Here is a 22,957-nt window from a genome sequence, read left to right as displayed (position 1 = left end):
GACAATACAAATATCTCGCTGAGGATTTGTTTAGACCAAGGAAGGTGACGGGCACAAGGGGGCATTCTTTGCGTCTGGAGGAGAGAAGGTTTTTCCACCAACATAGAAGAGGATTCTTTACTGTTAGGGCAGTGAGAACCTGGAATTGCTTGCCTGAGGAGGTGGTGATGGCGAACTCAGTCGAGGGGTTCAAGAGAGGCCTGGATGTCTTCCTGGAGCAGAACAATATTGTATCATACAATTATTAGGTTCTGTAGAAGGACGTAAATCTGGGGATTTATTATGATGGAATATAGGCTGAACTGGATGGACAAATGCCTTTTTTTGGCCTTACTAACTATGTTACTATATATGAATACTTTCTGTACCCACTGTATAGTGCTGTACATAAGGGAAAAATTATCTGTCATTCTCTCATTCTCCATCTAAAGATGAGCAACAGAGCACCTCTGTGTTACTCACATAATCTATCAAAGGATGACTTGTCACGTGATACATAGGTACCTGGGGTGGAGGTGGGCACGCCTTGTAAACTGCCTGGGGCCCTGGCTACTCAATCCACGCTGGTGATGTCATGCGGAAGAGAAGCAGGACGAAGCCGTATACCGGAGAAGGCGGTGGTAGGTTGGTATATTAACACACTGACAATACACTACATTCACATATACACAGCTTTAATTGGAGGGCTTCTTTAAGAATACATAAGAAGTGTAGAAAGAAAACAAAGGCTAATTACAAATGTATTTTTAGTTGCGTTGGAGATATAGTTGCTTGTTTAGTTGGGAATAATCTTTAATACTTGATGACTTGTTTTAAGAAGAAAATTCTGACTTTAACGTATGTAGAAAAGTTCAATTTCAAAATGTAATTATATATTTTTCCAAGTAAAGCAAGCACGTATTGATACAATGAGTATTTCCATAAAGTATGCCATTTTCTCTTCCACTACAGGTCATTCCAAAGATGAAGTTTGTGTTGGTGAAGTTTGATACTCAGTATCCATATGGAGAAAAGCAGGACGAGTTCAAACAATTAGCAGAAAGTTCATCTTCTAGTAAAGAGCTTCTGGTGGCTGACGTTGGGATCTCAGGTAGCTCGAGCGTTGCTGATGTTTCTAATTTTTGTTCTGTAGTTTAACATTACATTCACTCTGGTTTCAGTTATGTATGCATTTATCTTATAGTAAAGAAAATACATCTACTACTGAAGCAGCCAGCATAGTAAATGATCTCACAGAATTGCTGACCAGTGTTCAGCATCTTTGAAAGCAAAATTAATACAGAAAGAATCTATTACATAATTTGAGCCTCCAGTATCTTTTCTTACAACTCTACATGGTGTGTCTCCTCTGTTAATCCTCACAGAAATGTATGAATACATTGAGATCTGATTTTTTATTTCCTTTGTCAACAGTCTTTGTCACGATATTGCAGTTATTGTCTGCATTCATATCTTATCCTCTTGTTTAACGTGTAACTCTGTTTTTAAGTAACTTTTCAACATAAGGTGTGCCGAAAAATAAACATTTCTGGCCATTATGTGACCTATATCCTACATTCTCACCAGTTTTCCCCTATGCATACTCTATCTATAATTTTCAATCCACTGGTAGCCGAGAGGAGGAGACGTACTGCAGTGATTTCTCCATACACAGCACATATAGGGATTGCCTGCTCTTCATTCAGTTTTTATCTCACTGGGACAAGCTGCAGCAACGTGCAGGACATTTTATAGCAGAGCTGAGCTGTCTTGATCTGAATGAGCTCTTATGTGAGGTAAAAGACTTGTTGCAGAGCTCTGCACAATGTTTTTTTTTTATCTGTTTCCTCTCTATAGAGCAGTGTTCCCCAAGTCCGGTCCTCAAGAGCCACCAACAGGTCATGTTTTAAATATTGCACAGGTGATAATTGCATCACCTGCACAGGCAATAATTCCATCACCTGTGCAATACTAAGGAAATCCTGAAAACATGACCTGTTGGTGGCTCTTGAGGACCGGACTTGGGGAACACTGCTATAGAGGATAAAGGCTGTGTCACATGACACCTGCAGTCATCTTTTCTGAGCAAAACAGACTTGAAATGTTTTTTTCACAGTGGATGACAAGTTCAGGAGGCCGGGGTGAGGAAGAAGGGTCTGATAAGTGGGTGAGCAAGTTGATTTCTCTGATTTCTTATAATCTCCTTTACTATTGATTTATGCAAAATTTTATGAAAGTACAGTTCTGTTTTAAGAACCTGTACCTGCATTCTCTGACAAGCCTTTAACTAAAGGAATGAAAATACTGAGTTGTCCATTCATACATTTCCAGAAGAAATACTAGAGCAGTGGCACAAGACTTCATTCTAAGAAAAGGTGTTTTAGCATTTTTTTTTAATTTGTACCCTTTAAACAAAACCAAATCCTAGCTTGTGACATTCACACATTAGATTGGTATTTCCCCCACATAAATTTAGTGTTATGTGGTTCACTGTGCTGTTCTATACCTCTCTAGATCAAATGCGAGTCAGCTGCATAGAGCTGTGATGGCGGTGCGCCAGTTTTAGACAGCGTGAGTGTTTGCCAAAGGTGTAGCTACTTCCTTGAACTCAACAGGAAAAGTCTGGGAAAAATCTAATCTAACTACTAAACTTGAAAGTTTCAAAAGGCACCACAGAATTTGTATAGCGATAAAACGTAGCTTTATTCCATCCTCAAAATAGCGAAAATACAAAAATGAGGTAGACGATGCCTCAGAATTTTTGGAACGTTCATTGCTTTGGAGGTTGTGGGAGGTCATACCGAGTCTACACGAAGTCACCATTGATGCATGAGAAGCGCTCACTGGATCCACTAGCTACTAAACTTGTCAGATTCCGTTTGTACTTGCTGTTTAAATGAGGAAGGTTAGGTACACTCTGTATATGTGCCCACTGTGAAGCTCAGGAAATATGTGCCCCAGTCAGGATGGAGACCTAGACATCCATCCACCATAGGGACCCATTGTGCATGTTTGTGTATGTGTGTGTGTGTAGTCCACAGCAGGGATAGGCGCCTAACATTAACTTCAGAATTCACTCTAAGCCAGATACCCTCTATTTAATTAAATGATATCACAGTACCCCAAAGCTTTGGTTATACACTGACGCACAGTATAAGGACATTGTGAGTACCTTTGTGGAACACATACCAAAAAGTAACCACCTAAGATCTAAAGAAAACAGGAGCAAGCCTTAACCCCTTAGTGACAGAGCCAATTTGGTACTTAATGACCAGGCCAATTTTTGCAATTCTGACCACTGTCACTTTATGAGGTTATAACTCTGGAACGCTTCAACGGATCCCGCTGATTCTGAGATTGTTTTTTCGTGACATATTGTACTTCATGTTAGTGGTAACATTTCTTCGATATTACTTGCGATTATTTATGAAAAAAACGGAAATATGGCGAAAATTTTTAAAATTTTGCAATTTTCAAACTTTGTATTTTTATGCCCTTAAATCAGAGAGATATGTCATGAAAAATAGTTAATAAATAACATTTCCCACATGTCTACTTTACATCAGCACAATTTTGGAAACAACATTTTTTTTTGTTAGGGAGTTATAAGGGTTAAAAGTTGACCAGCAATTTCTCATTTTTACAACACCATTTTTTTTTAGGGACCACATCACATTTGAAGTCATTTTGAGGGGTCTATATGATAGAAAATAATGAAGTGTGACACCATTCTAAAAACTACACCCCTCAAGGTTCTCAAAACCACATTCAAGAAGTTTATTAACCCTTTACGTGCTTCACAGGAACTGAAACAATGTGGAAGGAAAAAATGAACATTTAACTTTTTTTTGCAAACATCTTAATTCAGAACCATTTTTTTTATTTTCACAAGTGTAAAAACAGAAATGTAACCATAAATTTTGTTATGCAATTTCTCCTGAATACGCCAATACCCCATATGTGGGGGTAAACCACTGTTAGGGCGCACCGCAGAACTTAGAAGTGAAGGAGCGCCGTTTGACTTTTTCAATGCAGAATTGGCTGGAATTGAGATCGGACACCATGTCACATTTAGAGAGCCCCTGATGTGCCTAAACAGTGGAAACTCCCCACAAGTGACACCATTTTGGAAACTAGACCCCTTAAGGAACTTATCTAGATGTGTGGTGAGCACTTTGAACCCCCAAGTGCTTCACAGAAGTTTATAACGTAGAGCCGTGAAAATAAAAAATCGCTTTTGTTTACACAAAAATGATCTTTTCGCCCACAAATTCTTATTTTCACAAGGGTAACAGGAGAAATTAGACCACAAAAGTTGTGCGATTTCTCCTGAATAAGTCGATACCCAATATGTGGGGGTAAACCACTGTTTGGGCGCACCGCAGAGCTTGGAAGTGAAGGAGCGCCGTTTTACTTTTTCAATGTTGAATTGGCTGGAATTGAGATCAGACGCCATGTCGCGTTTGGAGAGCCCCTGATGTGCCTAAACAGTGGAAACCCCCCACAAGTGACACCATTTTGGAAACTAGACCCCTTAAGGAACTTATCTAGATGTGTGGCGAGCACTTTGAACCCCCATGTGCTTCACAGAAGTTTATAATGCAGAGCCGTGAAAATAAAAAAAATTTTTTTTCCACAAAAAAGATTTTTTAGCCACCAAATTTTTATTTTCACAAGGGTAACAAGAGAAATTGGACCCCAAAAGTTGTTGTCCAATTTGTCCTGAGTATGCTGGTACCCCATATGTGGGGGTAAACCACTGTTTGGGCGCACGGCAGAGCTCGGAAGGAAGGAGCGCCGTTTTGGAATGCAGACTTTGATAGAATGGTCTGCGGGTATTATGTTGCGTTTGCAGAGCCCCTGATGTACCTAACCAGTAGAAACCCTCCACAAGTGACCCCATTTTGGAAACTAGACCCCCAAGGAACTTATCTAGATGTGTGGTGAGAACTTTGAATGCCCAAGTGCTTCACAGAAGTTTAGAATGCAGAGTCGTGAAAATAAAAAATATTTTTTTTTTCACAAAAAAGATTTTGTAGCCCCCAAGTTTTTATTTTCACAAGGGTAACAAGAGAAATTGGACCCCAGAAGTTGTTGTCCAATTTATCCCGAGTACGCTGATGCGCCATATGTGGGGGTAACCCACTGTTTGGGCGCACGGCAGAGCTCAGAAGGGAGGGAGCACCATTTGACTTTTTGAGCGCAAAATTGGCTGTCGTGTTTGGAGACCCCCTGATGTACCTAAACAGTGGAAACCCCCCAATTCTAGCTCCAACCCTAACCCCAACACACCCCTAACCCTAATCCCAACCTCATCCATAACCCTAATCCCAATACACCCCTAATCACAACCCTAACCTTAACCCTAATCCCAAACCTAACCCTAATCCCAAGCGTAACCCTAATGCCAACCCTAACCCTAATACCAACCCTAATCCAAACCCTAACCCTAATCCCAGCTCTAACCCTAACTTTAGCCCCAACCCTAGCCCTAACTTTAGCCCCAACCCTAACCCTAGCCCTAAGGCTACTTTCACACTTGCGTCGTTTGGCATTCTGTCGCAATCCGTCGTTTTGGACAAGAAACGGATCCTGCAAATGTGCCCGCAGGATGCGTTTTTTGCCCATAGACTTGTATTGCCGACGGATCGTGACGGATGGCCACACGTCGCGTCCGTCGTGCACTGGATCAGTTGTGTTTTGGCGGAGCGTCTGCACAAAAAAACGTTCAATGAAACGTTTTTTTGTACGTCGCATCCGCCATTTCTGACCGCGCATGCGTGGCCGTAACTCCGCCCCCTCCTCCCCAGGACATAGATTGGGCAGCGGATGTGTTGAAAAACTACAGCTGCTGCCCACGCTGTGCACAATTTTCACGTGCGTCGGTATGTCGGGCCGACGCATTGCGACGGCCCCGTACCGACGTAAGTGTGAAAGAAGCCTAACCCTAAGTTTAGCCCCAACCCTAACCCTAAATTTAGCCCCAACCCTAACCCTAAATTTAGCCCCAACCCTAGCCCTAACCCTACCCCTAACCCTACCCCTAACCCTAACCCTACCCCTAACCCTACCCCTAACCCTACCCCTAACCCTACCCCTAACCCTACCCCTACCCCTAATTTTAGCTCCAACTGCTGTTCTCCTGCCGGCCGGCAGATGGAGACAGATGGCGGGCGCACTGGGCATGCGTCCGCCATGTTCTGCTGCCGGCGGCCAGGAGGAGCAGCAAGAGGATCCAGGGACCTAGGTGAGTATGCTAGGGTCCCCGAATCCCCCTATTTCTCTGTCCTCTGATGTGCGATCACATCAGAGGACAGAGAATTACACTTTACTTTTTTTTTTTTTTGCGGTCGCCGGTAAACAGTTAATTACCGGCGATCGCAAAACAGGGGTCGGTAATACCGACCCCGATCATGCTCTTTGGGGTCTCGGCTACCCCCGGCAGCCGAGACCCCAAAGATTCTCCCGGTGCCGGCCGGCGGGCGCACTGCGCATGCGCCCGCCATTTTGAAGATGGCGGCGCCCACCGGGAGACACGAGGAGCATCGGGGGAGCTAGGTGAGTATTGGGGGGCCACCTGGGACCCCTTTTCTCTGTCCTCCGATGTGCGATCACATCGGAGGACAGAGAAATTAAAAAGAGATCGCTTTTTTTTTTTTTTTGCGATCGCCGGTAAACGGTTAATTACCGGCGATCGCAAATGCGGGGTGGGTTAAAAACCCCCCGAATCATGTTCCCCGGAGAAAATCGGCCTCTGGGGGGCGCTATGGACTTTTTCCACAGCGCCGTTAATTAACGGCGCTGTGGTTTAAGTACCCTTAGCGGCCGCCGTTAAAAGGCGTATCGGCGGTCGCTAAGGGGTTAAAGGGGCTGTACAGTCACCAGATATTGATGACCTATGCTCAGAAAAGGTCATCAATATCTGATCAGTGGAGAGACAACTCCCCCACTAGCAAGCTGGTCTAAGATCCAACACATCAACGATAGGTCATCAATATCTGGTGGCCAAGTAACCCATTAAAAGGATATTGAGTGACCACAGCAGAATAAATATGGATATGTTGATTTTTAGTTGTCACCAGTGTGTTTCTGAATACTGTGCCATGGCACGGGTACATTTTACTTACTACTTTACTGAAAAACCCAGAAAAAAAAATGATTTTAGGAATACAGTAGTTTTCAAAACAGCAATGTGTTCAAAAACATAATAATAATAATAATAATAATTTTTATTTATATAGCGCCAACATATTCCGCAGCACTTTACAATTAAGCAGGGACAGGTACATATAATAAATTCAATACAAGTTAAGACAATTTAAACAGTGACGTTAGGGGTGAGGTCCCTGCTCGCAAGCTTACAATCTACAAGGAAATAGGGGGACACAATAGGCTAAAAGTGCTTGTGAAAACATGAGATAATCACAAAATCTTTACGCTAGTTTTTATTTCCATGCATTGGGGACATTGCACACTGTTTTCTAATTCAAAACATGAAGAGAAATGTATATAGTTTTAACTACTTTACTGAAAATAGCAAAAACTGAACACTGGACTGTTCTAAGAAAAATAGCAGTGTCTGCATTCGTCTTTACAAATTCACAATATGAAAAAGCATTTGTAATGTCACGCCTCAAGTGTTCTATTGGATTGGGCTGGCCACTCCATAACCTCAATTTTGTTGGACTGGAACCAAGATTCTGCATTTTTACTGGTGTGTTAGGGTCGTTGTCTTGTTGAACCACCAATTTCAAGGGCATATCCTCTTCAGCATTAGGCAACATGACCTCTTCAAGTATTTTAATACATGTTAACTGGTCCATGTCCCCTGCTATGCGGTAAATAGGTCCAGCACCATAGTAAGAGGAACATGCCCATATCATGATGCTTGCATCACCATGCTTTACTGTCTTCAGAGTGTACTGTGGCTTGAATGCAGAGTTTGAGGGTTGTTTGAGGAACTGTCTGCTGCCCCTGGACCCAAAAAAAACATTTTTACTTTCACCAGTCCACTAAATTGTTCTCCATTTCTCTTTAGGCCAGTTGACGGGTTCTTTGGCAAATTGTATCAGATTCAGTACATGTCATTTTTTTAACAGTGGGACTTTGCGGGACTTCTTACTAAGAGATTAGTTTCACATAAGCGCCTTCTGTCACAGTACTCACAGGTAACTTGAGACTGTCTTTGATCATCCAGGAGCTGATCAATGGCTGAGCCTTTGTCATTCTGGCTATTCGTCCATCCATTTGAATGGTAGTCTTCCGTTTTCTTCCACGTCTCTCTGGTTTGACTTTCCATTTTAAAGCATTGGAGATCATTTTAGCTGAACAGCGTATTATTGTCTGCACTTCTTTATAAGTTTTACTTTTTAATCTAAATGCTCTGTTCTTCTAAACAATGTCTTGAATAACCCGTATTTCTCAGGTTTTCAAGGAGAAATGCATGTACAACATGTCCTGACTTCACTCTTAAATAAGGTCCACCTGATTCACACCCGTTTCTTCACAGAATGATTGACCTCACTAATTGAACTCCACACTGCTATTATTTTGAGCACCCCCTTTCAATTATTCTAATACACAGACTCAAATACATGCAGATCATGGATGCTGAGTCTGTTGGTTTTCTTAGAATCTACGGCACCAACTGGCAAATTGTTTGACATGTGGTAATATAATTTATACCAAAATCAGTGATTAATCTGGTTAGTCATATTGGACTGCTATTATTTTGAACACTACTGTATAACTCTGAGTCATGCCATATTATTGATGGGTGTCCAAATGCTTGGACTTACAAGATCTTGAGAATGAGTAGACTGCCAGCCTTACCTAAAAGAGCAGATGTTTTGACATTAATCAGTGTGAACTGAAAGTCTGTTTGTTAATAGGATTGTTACTGTGACAGGAGATTTTATGCTGAGATTAACAAACACAATGTTCTCGACCCTTTGTCCCTGCTAAGTCTTCTCCATTGTTGGACATAGCATTAGTGATATATATTGTAAGCATAACATAATAGGACACATTACTTAGAAGAATACGCCTCTCTCTATGAGAAATTATATGTAGTGTTGTTATTCTGATCATATAAATCCCAGCAGGTACAATATTACATAGTTAGGAGCCCTTTGTCCAAACTAATTACTCACTTCCCGTATTTGTAGGAGATATTAACACCTCTGAAGAAGTTTGACCTTGTCTAACCTTGCACCATGGCAGGCTCTTCAGCATCACGCTCTCATTTTTAGACCGTTTTTTTAAATGGCTCTAATTTAAAGGTCCATCTTTTCTGCTGGGTAGAATAATGACTACAATAAGAGAATAATAGACTACACTATTTGGCCTGTAGAGTAATGGAAAACCACATAGCACTCGGACATAGAAAAAATTCAGAATGATTATCATCAATGGGTATGACTGCAACATCGGTTTGCCTGATACTTACAGGGAAATATGTGGACTCAACCATCCTGATTATTTCTACATTTAGTCAATATTTGTTTTAAATTCTTCCTTTAAATTGCAATCTTTTTGCAAAATTTTACTTTTGACAAAGAGTTTCCATCAATGACAGAGTGATGATCCAACCTGCCACTAGTATTGTTGAGTGTGTAACCCATTTTTCTGTCGATGAATCTGAAGGAGCTATAATGGCAGCCATATTGTTGGTTGCAAAGAAATAGGTCACTGAAGCTGTTAACAACTTTAAAAAAAACTAATTTACTAGGAGAAATCTTAAACACAAATTTATTACTGCCTGTATTATTGCAAAAAAAGTTGCAAAGTTTAGTGCAAGCCTGAAACTCCACTCCTTATAATTGTAATTTTTACCAAGCCATATAGAACGTTCTGTACCGAGCATACGTTATTCTGTTCAATGGGTTAATGCTTTCTTGAGCATTTTTGGCATATCCACAGAGTAAGTATTAAATGGGTACAGATTTCACTCAAAGACCCATGTGTCACGATTCCTCTGCTCAGAGTGTTTGGGACTCAGTGATGGACAGCTCTGTCATCCTATCCTGTACTGGGGCGTGCTGAGCTGTCAGTGTTTTGATTGACAGCTCGGTAGATCTATCTGAGACTGATAGGTGCAGAGATTTCCACAGGTGCTCCCTGTTCTTAGTAATTGCCCTGCTATTTAGGTCAGCTGTCTGGCCCATATCAATGCCAGTCAAAGTTTGTTCCAAGCTTGTGCTCTCAAGCGTGTTCGCCTGATCTCTGTGCTGTAAGTTCTGATCTTCTTCTGCTGCTTACCTTTGGACTGTGTTCAGACTACCCGTTTGTTATTGCCCCTTTGCATCTGATATTCTGCTGACCTTTGGACCGTGTTCTGACTAAACCGCTTGTTATTACCCATTTTCTTATCCGCTATTTCTCTGGTACTCTGCTGCTGGCATGTGACCTGTATTTTTCCTTGGTTTACTACGTGCTTTTTTTTGGTATTGACCCAAGAACATCTGACTTTGCTGACTCACGGCCGGTCTGTGGGTCTTGACTAGCGTCACACCATGGTCCTTAGTCACCCATGTGTAGATTCTGGCTGTTTGTACTTTCTGTTAAAATCTAGTTATAAATGGGATTTCTACATAACTCACAAGCTTCACCTTCAGTGCTGTAATGAGCTAGTGAGGTAGATCCTCTTAGCTGTAGGTCAGGGTGAATAATACGGGAAAAAAGGTGGTGCCATAGCAGGTAGGACTTGCCAGATGGCACGTGAATCATTGAGGACCAGGATAGCAGACAGACAGTAGAGCAGGAAACACCAGAAGACACTGAGCCAGGTATATAGACAGACACACACACAGGAACTGTCCATGTACACTCAGTCCAGGACTTGCCAGAAACAAATAGCAGCGTTGATGAGCAGACAAACTGAATACTTGCTTGTAGTGTGAAGAACACCAGAAAAGAGTGTATTCTACTTAAAGCAGATGAAGGGTTGAAGGGAACCTGTCACCCCCCCTCCCCACCCCTACCCCAGGCATTTTTAACAAAAAGAGCCACCTTTGTGCAGCACTAATGCTGCATTCTGTCAAGGTGGCTCTTTTAGTTCGGGTCCCTACAAACGCTGAAATAATCATTTTTAGAATTTGCCCCTCATAACTGCAGTTTGTCAAGGGGGCATGTCTTTTCTCCCCTGACACAAACACCTCCCAGCCATCACTCAGGGCCTCTGTGCGCCACCTCCATTTCCTTCCTGGACGTCCCCGGCACCTGCGCTGTAAGTTCCCATCATGTGATGGGAGTCGAAGGGCAGCGCAAACTGCACATGCCCCTCAAAAAAACTTACAGCGCAGGCGCTGGGGACGTTCAATGAGTCAGGTATACAGAATATTTTCTATATAGCATATTCTGGTGTTAGATTTGCTTTAAAGAGTTAACTAACATAGTAACATAGTAACATAGTTAGTAAGGCAAAAAAAAGACATTTGTCCATCCAGTTCAGCCTATATTCCATCATAATAAATCCCCAGATCTACGTCCTTCTACGGAACCTAATAATTGTATGATACAATATTGTTCTGCTCCAGGAAGACATCCAGGCCTCTCGTGAACCCCTCGACTGAGTTCGCCATCACCACCTCCTCAGGCAAGCAATTCCAGATTCTCACTGCCCTAACAGTAAAGAATCCTCTGCTATGTTGGTGGAAAAACCTTCTCTCCTCCAGACGCAAAGAATGCCCCCTTGTGCCCGTCACCTTCCTTGGTATAAACAGATCCTCAGCGAGATATTTGTATTGTCCCCTTATATACTTATACATGGTTATTAGATCGCCCCTCAGTCGTCTTTTTTCAAGACTAAATAATCCTAATTTCGCTAATCTATCTGGGTATTGTAGTTCTCTCATCCCCTTTATTAATTTTGTTGCCCTCCTTTGTACTCTCTCTAGTTCCATTATATCCTTCCTGAGCACCGGTGCCCAAAACTGGACACAGTACTCCATGTGCGGTCTAACTAGGGATTTGTACAGAGGCAGTATAATGCTCTCATCATGTGTATCCAGAACTCTTTTAATGCACCCCATGATCCTGTTTGCCTTGGCAGCTGCTGCCTGGCACTGGCTGCTCCAGGTAAGTTTATCATTAACTAGGATCCCCAAGTCCTTCTCCCTGTCAGATTTACCCAGTGGTTTCCCGTTCAGTGTGTAATGGTGATATTGATTCCTTCTTCCCATGTGTATAACCTTACATTTATCATTGTTAAACCTCATCTGCCACCTTTCAGCCCAAGTTTCCAACTTATCCAGATCCATCTGTAGCAGAATACTATCTTCTCTTGTATTAACTGCTTTACATAGTTTTGTATCATCTGCAAATATCTATATTTTACTGTGTAAACCTTCTACCAGATCATTAATGAATATGTTGAAGAGAACAGGTCCCAATACCGACCCCTGCGGTACCCCACTGGTCACAGCGACCCAGTTAGAGACTATACCATTTATAACCACCCTCTGCTTTCTATCACTAAGCCAGTTACTAACCCATTTACACACATTTTCCCCCAGACCAAGCATTCTCATTTTGTGTACCAACCTCTTGTGCGGCACGGTATCAAACGCTTTGGAAAAATCGAGATATACCACGTCCAATGACTCACCGTGGTCCAGCCTATAGCTTACCTCTTCATAAAAACTGATTAGATTGGTTTGACAGGAGCGATTTCTCATAAACCCATGCTGATATGGAGTTAAACAGTCATTCTCATTGAGATAATCCAGAATAACATCCCTCAGAAACCCTTCAAATATTTTACCAACAATAGAGGTTAGAAAGAGAGGCCTCCCCGTCGGACCCCGATCTCCCGCGTGACAGGCGGGGACTTACCACTATACTAACGAGGATTGGATACCATCCCCTATCTCAGTAATCTAACAATTTGTCTCCACAAAATACAGATTTGACCCTTGAAATGAGAAAAGAAGAACATTTCCTTGATTAGATATATTACAAAGTTGCTTATTTTCTTGTGAACTTTTGACTTATGAGAAAAGTTATAATGACGGTTACTCTTTGAGGACACTGGCTTTTCCGAAATGCTTTCAGTGCTTATTCTGTACTGTTCCTTTTTTCTTTTACAGATTATGGAGATAAATTTAACATGGAGTTGGGTGAGCGGTACAAACTGGATAAGGAAAACTTCCCATATTTTTATCTGTTTGTAAATGGGGATGTCGAAAATCCAATCCCTTACACTGGAGTGGTTAGAACCAGTGCTATCCAGCATTGGTTGAAAACCCATGGAGTATATTTGGGCATGCCCGGGTGCCTGGAAGACTATGATATGCTGGCTGGAGAATTCAGAAAGTCCGCTAATCAAGAGGAGAGGAGCAAGCTCCTTAAGAAAGCTCAAACCATGTCTGTCAATGTTAGAGAGCTGGAGAAACAGTCTGCAGAGCAATATATGAAGATCATGAGCAAAATCCTGGAGCAAGGGGAGAACTTTGCTATCAGTGAGTTTGAGCGCATTACAAAACTGATTGAAAAAAATAAGATGAGTGAATCCAAGAAAGAAGATCTACAGAAGAGGCTCAATATTCTCAGCAGTTTCCAGAGCAAAACTCAAGACAAACAGGAGCTTTGAATATCGATATACATTTTTTTCCAACAGTATATATCCAGAGGTCATATACACTGGACAAGAAACATTCTGATGTGTCTCATCACACTTCATGAACATCTGTTCCTACCTTATAAGAAGCCTTTCATCCCTCCCAGTTTTGCTAAAAACAAACAAACGTGTTTTCGTTTATTTCACACCAAGAGAGGTGACTATTTTCTTATATTTCACCATTATAGCATTTCATAAAAATAGTATTTTTGGTTATTTTTGTATTGTGACATACTACTTTGATGCAATAGGTGTCTCATTTTTAGGGTTCCCAAAATTAAAGAGATAATCACCCCTGCCTTGATGATGGCTTGTGGAATTTATACATGGTGCCTTAAAAGAAGGTTCTTCATAAATCCATGTGAAAACTTGGTGTGGATTACTCATTTACCTACAATTATATACCTTTAACCAGTTCAGGACAATGCCATCACCTGGCTCTCCTCCCGCATCCCCTCTTCCTGACCATGCAAAAAAAAAATATATATATATATTTTTGCTCTTTTGATGGTTCAAAAAAATTTTCTTGTTTGGATATTCAAATATTTTATGTATTTTTTTCGTCATACATGGGGCTTAATTGTTAGGTAATTTGTATATTCCTATTTATTCTGATATCAGAGGAAAGTGTAAAGATATGTAGGGAATAGGTGTCAATTTTTCACTTTATATTTACTTTTTTTCCACGACCACCAAGGGCCACTAAAAACATTTAATTGTGTTCACCTTTCTACAGATATTATTTTTATATATTGGACATATTTATTTTTTTCAATGGGCGTGGGAATAGCAACCAGGTTGCAAACTTGCAGATTCCGCCAGTTTCGTTTTATTTAATTTTACACCTTACCCCCCCCCCCCCCCGATAATGTCTTAAAAGATCCGTAGAACATTTTTTGCATTGCTGATTTTTGCTGTAACTAGGGCTGGTACCGTATATTAGACCCAGTTACAAGGGAATTTCAGCCTCCTGGCTGAAAAAAGAGGTGACTGGGTTTCTTAAGACCCAGCATCAACTTCTCCCTTCATACACTCATTGAGGACATTTTCATTGGTCCAGAGGAGTAAGTGCTACTGTTTTCTAAGTTGTATATACCAACATTGGTTCAGTGCTGTGTATACAAGATGGAGGAGGTAAACATGGTAACATATCATGTTTAACAGCCAGCTTCCAGCTCCTACCGCGTCATTATATTGTGCATGCTGGTTAATCTGCATGGGCATTATAGCACATCAGCGTAGTGAAAAGTGTGCACTGCCGGACTTTTATAGTCTATGGGCAGTCTAGAAATAGTTAAAGAGGACATTCAGTCTGAGCACGTTAAACTGGCCACATAGTGGAACATTGACTGCAGAGCTGAGTAAAATATAGTTTTACATTTCTAATTTCTGTTGGGAGATATTAGCTTCTAAAGTTTAGATTATAATCCATGATAAGCCCAACTGGCCATTACCAGATATTATTCTCTGGGATCATGTACTTTGTCTCCTGTATGACATTGACCAATCATAAGCAGGAGGCTTCATGCAATAGAAAAAAAAGAACACTGATCCCTGCAGCCACTGTATATTATAAATCAAATTAGAGAGGATAAAGTAAGAAAAACAATATAGAATATATGCACCCATAGATATCAGTCACATTGATAAGTTACTGGGACACAAGGTGCCATACGTATACGTAGGATGTATAATATATAATAGGTGTGCATATGATGGACTGTGATGCAAAGAAGACTAATCGGTGATAGAACAGAGCACCAAAAGGGGGGGAACAGGAAATCTATTAAAAAAAAGTAAATAAAGGAAAGTTGAAAATGTTATTGAAGAAGCAAAATGGCGTGTAATGGACAAAAAGAGAAAAGGAGGCGCAAATCAAATGAAGACTATGATACAAAAAATCCTAAGCATGGATAATCCAAACGCAATAAAATGCAGAGGGGAGAACTCTGCACAAAGGCAACACGCAAGAGGGTAAATCAAGTAGGTAAATCAAGTGGTGTAACCTGTAATGAGCTGTAATAGCACCGATAAGACTAAGTGGGCTCATATCAATGTGGTGAGTGCCTGTTGCAGAAGTCAGTAGTATGCAAACCAGGTGGAAGAAACTAGTGCGTAAACATGGGAAGTGTCAGGTCTGCAGTCACATATGATAGGTCTGCTGATATACAGCTTACGTAATAGAAAAATGGCTACAAAAGAATGTTGCCTAGGTAGATACCAGCAAAGACTCCCTAGAGATGCGCCCACCCAGACGCGTGTTTTGGTGTTGCCCTTGTCAGGGGGTTGTTGTCCACTACACACAATTTTGCTTGTTCAATAAAGTTTTCTACTTTGCATTATGAGATTTATTGACCTTTTTTATTGGTTTTCTATACTATAAATTAGCACTGACTGTGTTTACAAACACTTCCAGATCTCCTCTCAGGGCAGTTAGTGTGGTGGAAGGTTGAATACAGCAGAACAGAGTGTGATCAGAGTGAAATCCGTCTTGTGGTTGTTGTTTAAGCTTTGGTTTCAGTTTTGAGTTAATGATATGCAGGTTTCCCGGGGCGGCCTGTGTGTGGGGTCTTCATGTGGTGCTCTGATTAGCTATTCATACTGCTGGCTTCTGACAGGTCACTGATCCCTCACTGACCTGCCCCTAGTTTACATAATGAATATTAACTCAAAACTGAAAATAAAGATTAAACAACAACCACAAGACGGATTTCATCAAGCCAGGTATCATTTTAATCAGTGTAACAGTGCCGACTTGACACTGTGTGTAGGTTATTGTGCATAATCCTGCTGACATGATCCCTTTAATGCACTTATACGCCTTCCACAGTATCTTTTTGGTCTATCTTGTGGGTTTATGCTAAGATTTATGAACAATTCCATATGGAGATATCTAATGAAAAAAAACAATCACCATGGAGCAAACATGTTTATGTTACTTTTTACAAAGTATCATATGAGTGACAAATGTGTAGTGTTATCTCTCATAGCTATTCGTTTAAATGGTTTGTATTAAGTTAATACGTTATCCCTTATTGATAAATTAGGGCATGCTTATTGATCACTGGCGGTCTGACTGCTGGGACCTCATAGATCCCAAAAATGGGGCTCTTAAAGGGTCTCTTTCTGCATAGAATGATTGTTGAAACTAAGTCCCACCGCTCGGAGCTTCACGTTGGGGACTATCATTTAAGCACACCATCCCACCTGCTAGTTTTCCCTCAATCTCCACCACACCCCTTATTTGATGGACAGCTCTGGCTTTATAGAGCCAGAGAAGGGCAGAGTCTCTTTAAGGCCGGGGTCAGACTAGTGTATGGCATCGGATGCGATATGCTAATGACCCTCAGCTCCTGCTCTGCTGCGAGCTGGAGCAGAGTGTCATGCGTCTGTGCTCCGAGCCTCTCGCACAGAGCGGAGCGGAGCGCAGCTGCGGAGGAGGCAGAGAAATTAATTTCTCCATCTCCTCCATTGCTGGGGTCAGCGTATAATGCACATCATTCAGATGAAATCTGAGTGATGTGCGCTGTCTCACTCGCACCTATAGGCTTATATGGGTGTGAGTGAGACTAGACTCGGCCGAGTGTCGGTGACAATTGCAGCATGATGTGATTTCAATCGCACGTTAAAAACAGCCGAGAAAATAAAAACTGCTGTTGTGAGCTGCCCCATGGATAAAACATCGCATAGCACTCATCCGTATTCATTCCATGTGTGACCCGGCCTTAGAGTCCCATCTGAATGGAGCGGAGGTTGAATATATGCATCGGCACTCCATGCATTGTGAGAATAAGGCTGCCGTCACACTAGCAGTATTTGGTCAGTATTTTACCTCAGTATTTGTAAGCCAAAACCAGGAGTGGAACAAATAGAGGAAAAGTATAATACAAACACATGCACCACTTCTGCATTTATCACCCAATCCTGGTTTTGGCTTACAAATACTGATGTAAAATACTGACCAAATACTGATAGTGTGACAGCAGCCTTATGCTGTTTTTTGTCACCTGTCCTGTTGTGAATTCTGTTGTCGAACTCCCTCCTGTGGTCGTGAATGGTACTTCGGTGAGTTCTTTCCATGTACTCCCTCTGGTGGCTGTGAGTGGAGCTGCTGCTTCTGAGGTTCCTTACACAGGTGACGTGGTTTATCCTTTGGCTGGCTGCTCTATTTAACTCCACTTAGATCGTTACTCCATGCCAGCTGTCAATGTTTCTGCATTGGTTCAGTTCGCTCTTGTATCTTTCTGGTGACCTGTCTACTCCAGCAGAAGCTAAGTTCCTGATAGTATTTAATTTGTTCATTGTTTTCTTGTCCAGCTGGATATTATGATTTTGTCTTGCTAGCTGGAAGCTCTGGGATGCAGAGTGGCGTCACTGTACCGTTAGTCGGTGCGGAGGTCTTTTTGCACACTCTGCGTGGTCTTTTGTAGTTTTTTGTGCTGATCACAAAGCTACCTTTCCTATCCTCTGTCTATTTAGTAAGTCTGGCCTCCCTTTGCTGAAACCTGTTTCATTTCTGCGTTTGTGACTTTCATCTTTACTCACAGTCAATATATGTGGGGGGCTGCCTTTTCCTTTGGGGAATTTCTCTGAGGCAGGGTAGGCTTTATTTTCTATCTCTAGGGCTAGCTAGCTCTTAGGCTGTGACGAGGCGCCTAGGTAGAGTCAGGAGCGCTCCACGGCTATTTATAGTGTGTGTGATAGGATTAGGGGTTGCGGTCAGCAGAGTTCCCACATCCCAGAGCTTGTCCTGTGTGAGTTTTAACTATCAGGTCATTCCGGGTGCTCCTAACCACCAGGTCATAACACACATGATCTGCTTCTGCTCTATTCATGTGGGAGCTTTCAAAGCCCTGTTCTTAGGATTGGTCGGAGTCTCAGCAGTCAGACCCCAGCACTCAGTAAATTATCCCATATTCTATTGAAAAAGAATAATTATTTGATTAAATTCCCTTTAAAGTATATTTTTTGAGCTTTTCATGATGTATGCATTAAAAGTGTATTGTTACTGCACTGCTAAAGGCGCCTAGGAATGACAGCAGAAGCTGGGAAATGCATACAGCAACTATTTCATAGAAGAATGCAAGAAATTCAATCAAAAGTGCATCACTAAACATCCCTCAGTAGTTTTCTTCTGCATTGTTAAAATGGGATTTTTTGTTTTAAATCCCATTCACTGTTGTGTAACTTCTGCAATGAAAATCTACTTAAAAAGAAACAAAAGGATAGAGGAGAGGGTCCTGCTGGTTACGGCTTAGGTGTTGTAGGAATTGATTACTGTGACAAAAATTGTAGATGTCACTCCAAGTCCCTGTAATCTCTCTGGTCTCCCAGACATATGGCACATACTGCATTCACACAGATTAATAGACTGAAACAGTCAATAAAAACCTTCAAAATAAGAAGTGCGTTAAGTAATATAGCCAACTAATAGGAACAAATATGAAATCACTTTACTTTTTTTTTCACTTTGGCAAGCCAAAAAAACTATGAACCTGCAGAAGTTCATTTCCTCCAGGCAGTGGGGCTCTCAGTGTAGGTGCACACAATATCAGAACGTTATTAACCTGCAGATTAACCCAATCTCTGCAAATTAATGGCATTACTTTACTTGACAGGTTCCCTTTAGGACACTCGTGACTAGATTTCTAAACTAATTTATTATGTAATGTACTGTACCTTGATATAAAAGGGCTTGGAAGTTAAAGGTAACCATGGATCATTATTAGATTCTATTTACTATAAGCAGAATATAAAGATTTATGTTAGACCTGTGATGGTTCCAATGTACTCACCTGCTCCTTTCATTGTCTATGTGACTGCAGAGTACAGTGATTGGGTTCTCTCGGCAGTGCCATAAGCAGTGAATGTATCATAGGCCAAGCACGTGCACATCTGCTCCATTCAATGCAGGGAGGCATCATACACATGGCTGTAGCAGGATCTGCAAGGTAAATAGCTAATAAAATAATTAAATATCGATTCAATATGCAATATTCATCCAGTTTGTATGCACAATCCGAAATCGATAAACCTTTGCACAAACACACAAGAAAACATCCCGCTAGCTGCATCATTCTTGTCACTCATCCATTAAGGACTGTTAGAACTTGTCACATGTAGGAAATGCTGCTGATCTGTGACTTCCTTCAGAATTGTTGGCGCCTCTGTTGTTAATCCCTTTCACTCCCAAAGGGTATGTGACCTTTAAAGTTTATACAAGTAGACTTCTGACACTATATACTTAGAGGTGTCAAATACTATTCAACTGTTGTAAGCATGTCACTCTTGGTACCATGTATTCTAGTGGGAGATTGTTCATTGATTGCAGTTGTATTTTTGTGCTCCTGACATGTAAATCAGTTTAATAAAAGAAGTAACCTATCAATTACATGGACAGCAGCGTGGTATTTTGATTAGGGTTCTCTAGATTGCAGGTACACAGATAAAATTATTATGGGATGGCTAGGGGTGTAACGATAGCGGTCGCAGAGGTCGTGACCGGGCTCATGTGGGTGCACGGCCTGCTGACCCCAGTACAAACTTAAACAGATGCACATTCAGCTGAAGTGTATTGCGGCGCAGCGCTGCAATACACACTGCCATCCAATCAGAAGCCAGCAGCTGATGTAGGCGTGCACTTGACTGGAGCGTCATGGCAGTGCAAGCTGAAGTCAACTGCCTGCTATAGAAGAGGATGCCGCACGGTGGGGGATCAGCGGAAGGTGAGCCTACAACTTTGAACATTTGGTAACAACAAAGAGCAATAAATCTGAAAAGTTCAAACTATTCTACTTTGTAAAGCCTTCTTTTGTGGCAATTACAGCTGAAAGTCACTTGGGGCAAGTCTCTATGAGCTATCCTCATCTTGCCACTGGGATTGTTGCCCATTCCTCAAGGCAAAACTGCTCCAGCTACATCAAGTTAGATTTCCTCTGGTGAACAGCAATCTTTAATTTGGATTAAGTCTGGGCTTTGACTAGGCTACCCCAAAACATTTACACTTTTCCCATTAAACCACTCAATTGTTGCTTTAGTAGTATTGCTTTGGGTAATTGTCTTGTTATTATTATTTATTGTTATAGCGCCATTTATTCCATGGCGCTTTACATGTAAGGAGGGGTATACATAATAAAAACAAGTACAATAATCTTAAACAATACAAGTCATAACTGGTACAGGAGGAGAGAGGACCCTGCCCGCGAAGGCTCACACCTTGTTGGAAGGTGACACTCCGTCCCAGTCTCAAATCACTGACAGACTGAAAAAGGATTTGCTCCAGAATATCCCTGTATTTTGCACCATCCATTTTCCATGTCCCTGCTGCCTAAAAACATCCCCACAGCATGCTGCTGCTATGATGTTTCACTGTGGGGATGGTGTTTTTGGGGTGATGAGCAGTGTTGGTTTGGCACAAGACATTCCGTTTACCTTGGTGGCCAAAAAGTTAAATTTTGGTTTCATCTGACCACAGCACCTTCCTTTGGGGAGTATCCCACATGTCTTTTGGCAAACTCAAACGAGCATTATCATGCGTGTAAGTAAAGGCTTTTTTTCTGCCACTCTTCCAGAAAGGCCATCTTTATGGAGTGTACGGATCAGGGGCGGACATACTTCCGGTTCAGCCTGTGCAGCTGCACAGGGGCCCCGAAGGAGAGGGGGCCCGATCAGCTGCTGAAATGTCTTGTTCTGTCATAGAGGCAGCGGCAGCATCTCCAGTAAGTGGAGAGGAAGGGGGCCGGTACCTGAGTCATTTGCGTTAGAAAGGGCCCTGCAATCTGCAGCAGACGCTGTAGGGGGCGCTTCCTCTCTTAATGCTGCTGCTGGCTCTATGATGCAGGTCAGGAGAATCGCAGCATTGCTTTCAGTTCCACTTGCAGGGGGTGGCCCCTGCAAGGGACGCTATGGAAGTTTGCAATCAAACTATTTAGTATAGTTTGATTGCAAACTTCCATAGCATTCCTTGTGCACACACGCTGAGCTGGTCCGTGAAGCTCCTCCTCTGAGTCCTCTCTGCTTGTTGTCACATGCCTGCTGCTCCAGCATCCATCCTGTGCAGAGCGTGTCTCCTGCAGCTGCTACAGACCTCAAGGCCTCATCTCTTGGAGCACAAGGTGAGGGATGGCTGGGAGTTATCACTGCTGCTGGTTAGTATCTGCAGAGCAGCAGGTTGTCCATGACAGCAGTGACTTAGTGACTGTATGCTCGGTGCTTCCTGGTCGGTGCTGTGAGTGGCTGAGAAACCTGATCCTGCACTGATCAGCTAGCAGAGAGCTGCATCACAGGCACTAATTCACTGCTTGTATTGTAATCACTGACCCCAGATGCCTCCTGCCATTACTGATGCAACATCTCCAGGCTGAGGCTCGGAGTGGCCCCTGACCCCAGCCTTCCTCCTGTTCTGTATTTTGTATTGCTGCACTTAATATATACAGTATAATTCTGTATAATATGCGCACACAAACAGTATAGTACACAGATGTGTATTTTATGAGTATATTCCACTTGTGCAAAATCATAAAGAAATCCTCAATATATATAAAACCAATTTTTTATTAATTAAAAGCAAGGCAACGGACCCCACCAATAGTGACAAATAACAACAAAAACCCAAACCAAAAAGACAAAAAAAGTGCTACTAAAACACCGTAAAACTGATGGGGAATAACTGTCGGGGTCGTCACGACAATGCCCTTCCTTCACCAGTCATTCCAAATCAGAATAAAGCAGTGGTACCGGAGTGAAGAATGAGTCAGACAAAAGCTGGTTCAAACTCAGTGCCTGCTCGTGTGTCTACAAAGTGTAGTAGCGTCTCAGCAACTGACTTTATTTTCTAATACACAACACTACATGATCTATTGGGGGAAGGTGTGCAGAGGGCGGGGATATGCAGGGGTTAAGCAATGTATCTAGTATTCAGTCCTTCTGGTTGGCTCTGACATCATCTGATGAATCTTCCTTTGTCCACATCTTGTCCACATCGCTTTAAGTATCATTTCCAGAGAAATGATACTTGTCCTTCTGGAATGTGTAACTTGCTTCTTCAGCAGGGCGAATCTGGGGCAAAGGTGAATACTGGCAGCCATCTTAAATACAGTTACATATGCATTAGCAAACATAAAGGGGAAAACTTATTGTTTCACAGCATAAGAATATATAAAAGTACAAAAGTGTATAAAGATATATATTTTCACCTTGACAATCCCCCCTAAACACTAAGTTTTTCCCTAAAAAGAAAGATCCTTCGAGACTGTCCATGTGATGGGGAAAGGGAAGGTGGATTTCTTCATCCAGACACCTCAGAAGCTCTCCCCTTGTGAGAGGCCTCCAGGCAGCTGAACCCTTCACTAGCTTCACATG

The 22,957-nt window shown here is 41.9% G+C and overlaps 1 protein-coding gene across 1 annotated transcript in view; it reads left to right on the top strand.

The window, feature by feature from the left end:
* Positions 1–19,988, top strand: part of ERP29 (endoplasmic reticulum protein 29) — a 50,492-nt gene extending 30,504 nt beyond the window's left edge. Inside the window, exons 2-3 of the mRNA XM_069754829.1 lie at positions 952–1,090; positions 13,068–19,988. Coding sequence (XP_069610930.1) covers positions 952–1,090; positions 13,068–13,570 — 642 coding nt within the window. The 3' untranslated portion in view covers positions 13,571–19,988. The remainder of the gene's footprint in view (positions 1–951; positions 1,091–13,067) is intronic.
* Positions 19,989–22,957: the final 2,969 nt, after the last annotated feature.

Source organism: Ranitomeya imitator, chromosome 1, assembly GCF_032444005.1.
Source record: "Ranitomeya imitator isolate aRanImi1 chromosome 1, aRanImi1.pri, whole genome shotgun sequence".
Lineage (NCBI taxonomy): Eukaryota > Metazoa > Chordata > Amphibia > Anura > Dendrobatidae > Ranitomeya > Ranitomeya imitator.
Note: the sequence above shows the minus strand (reverse complement) of the source record. Positions and strands in the feature narration are given on the sequence as shown.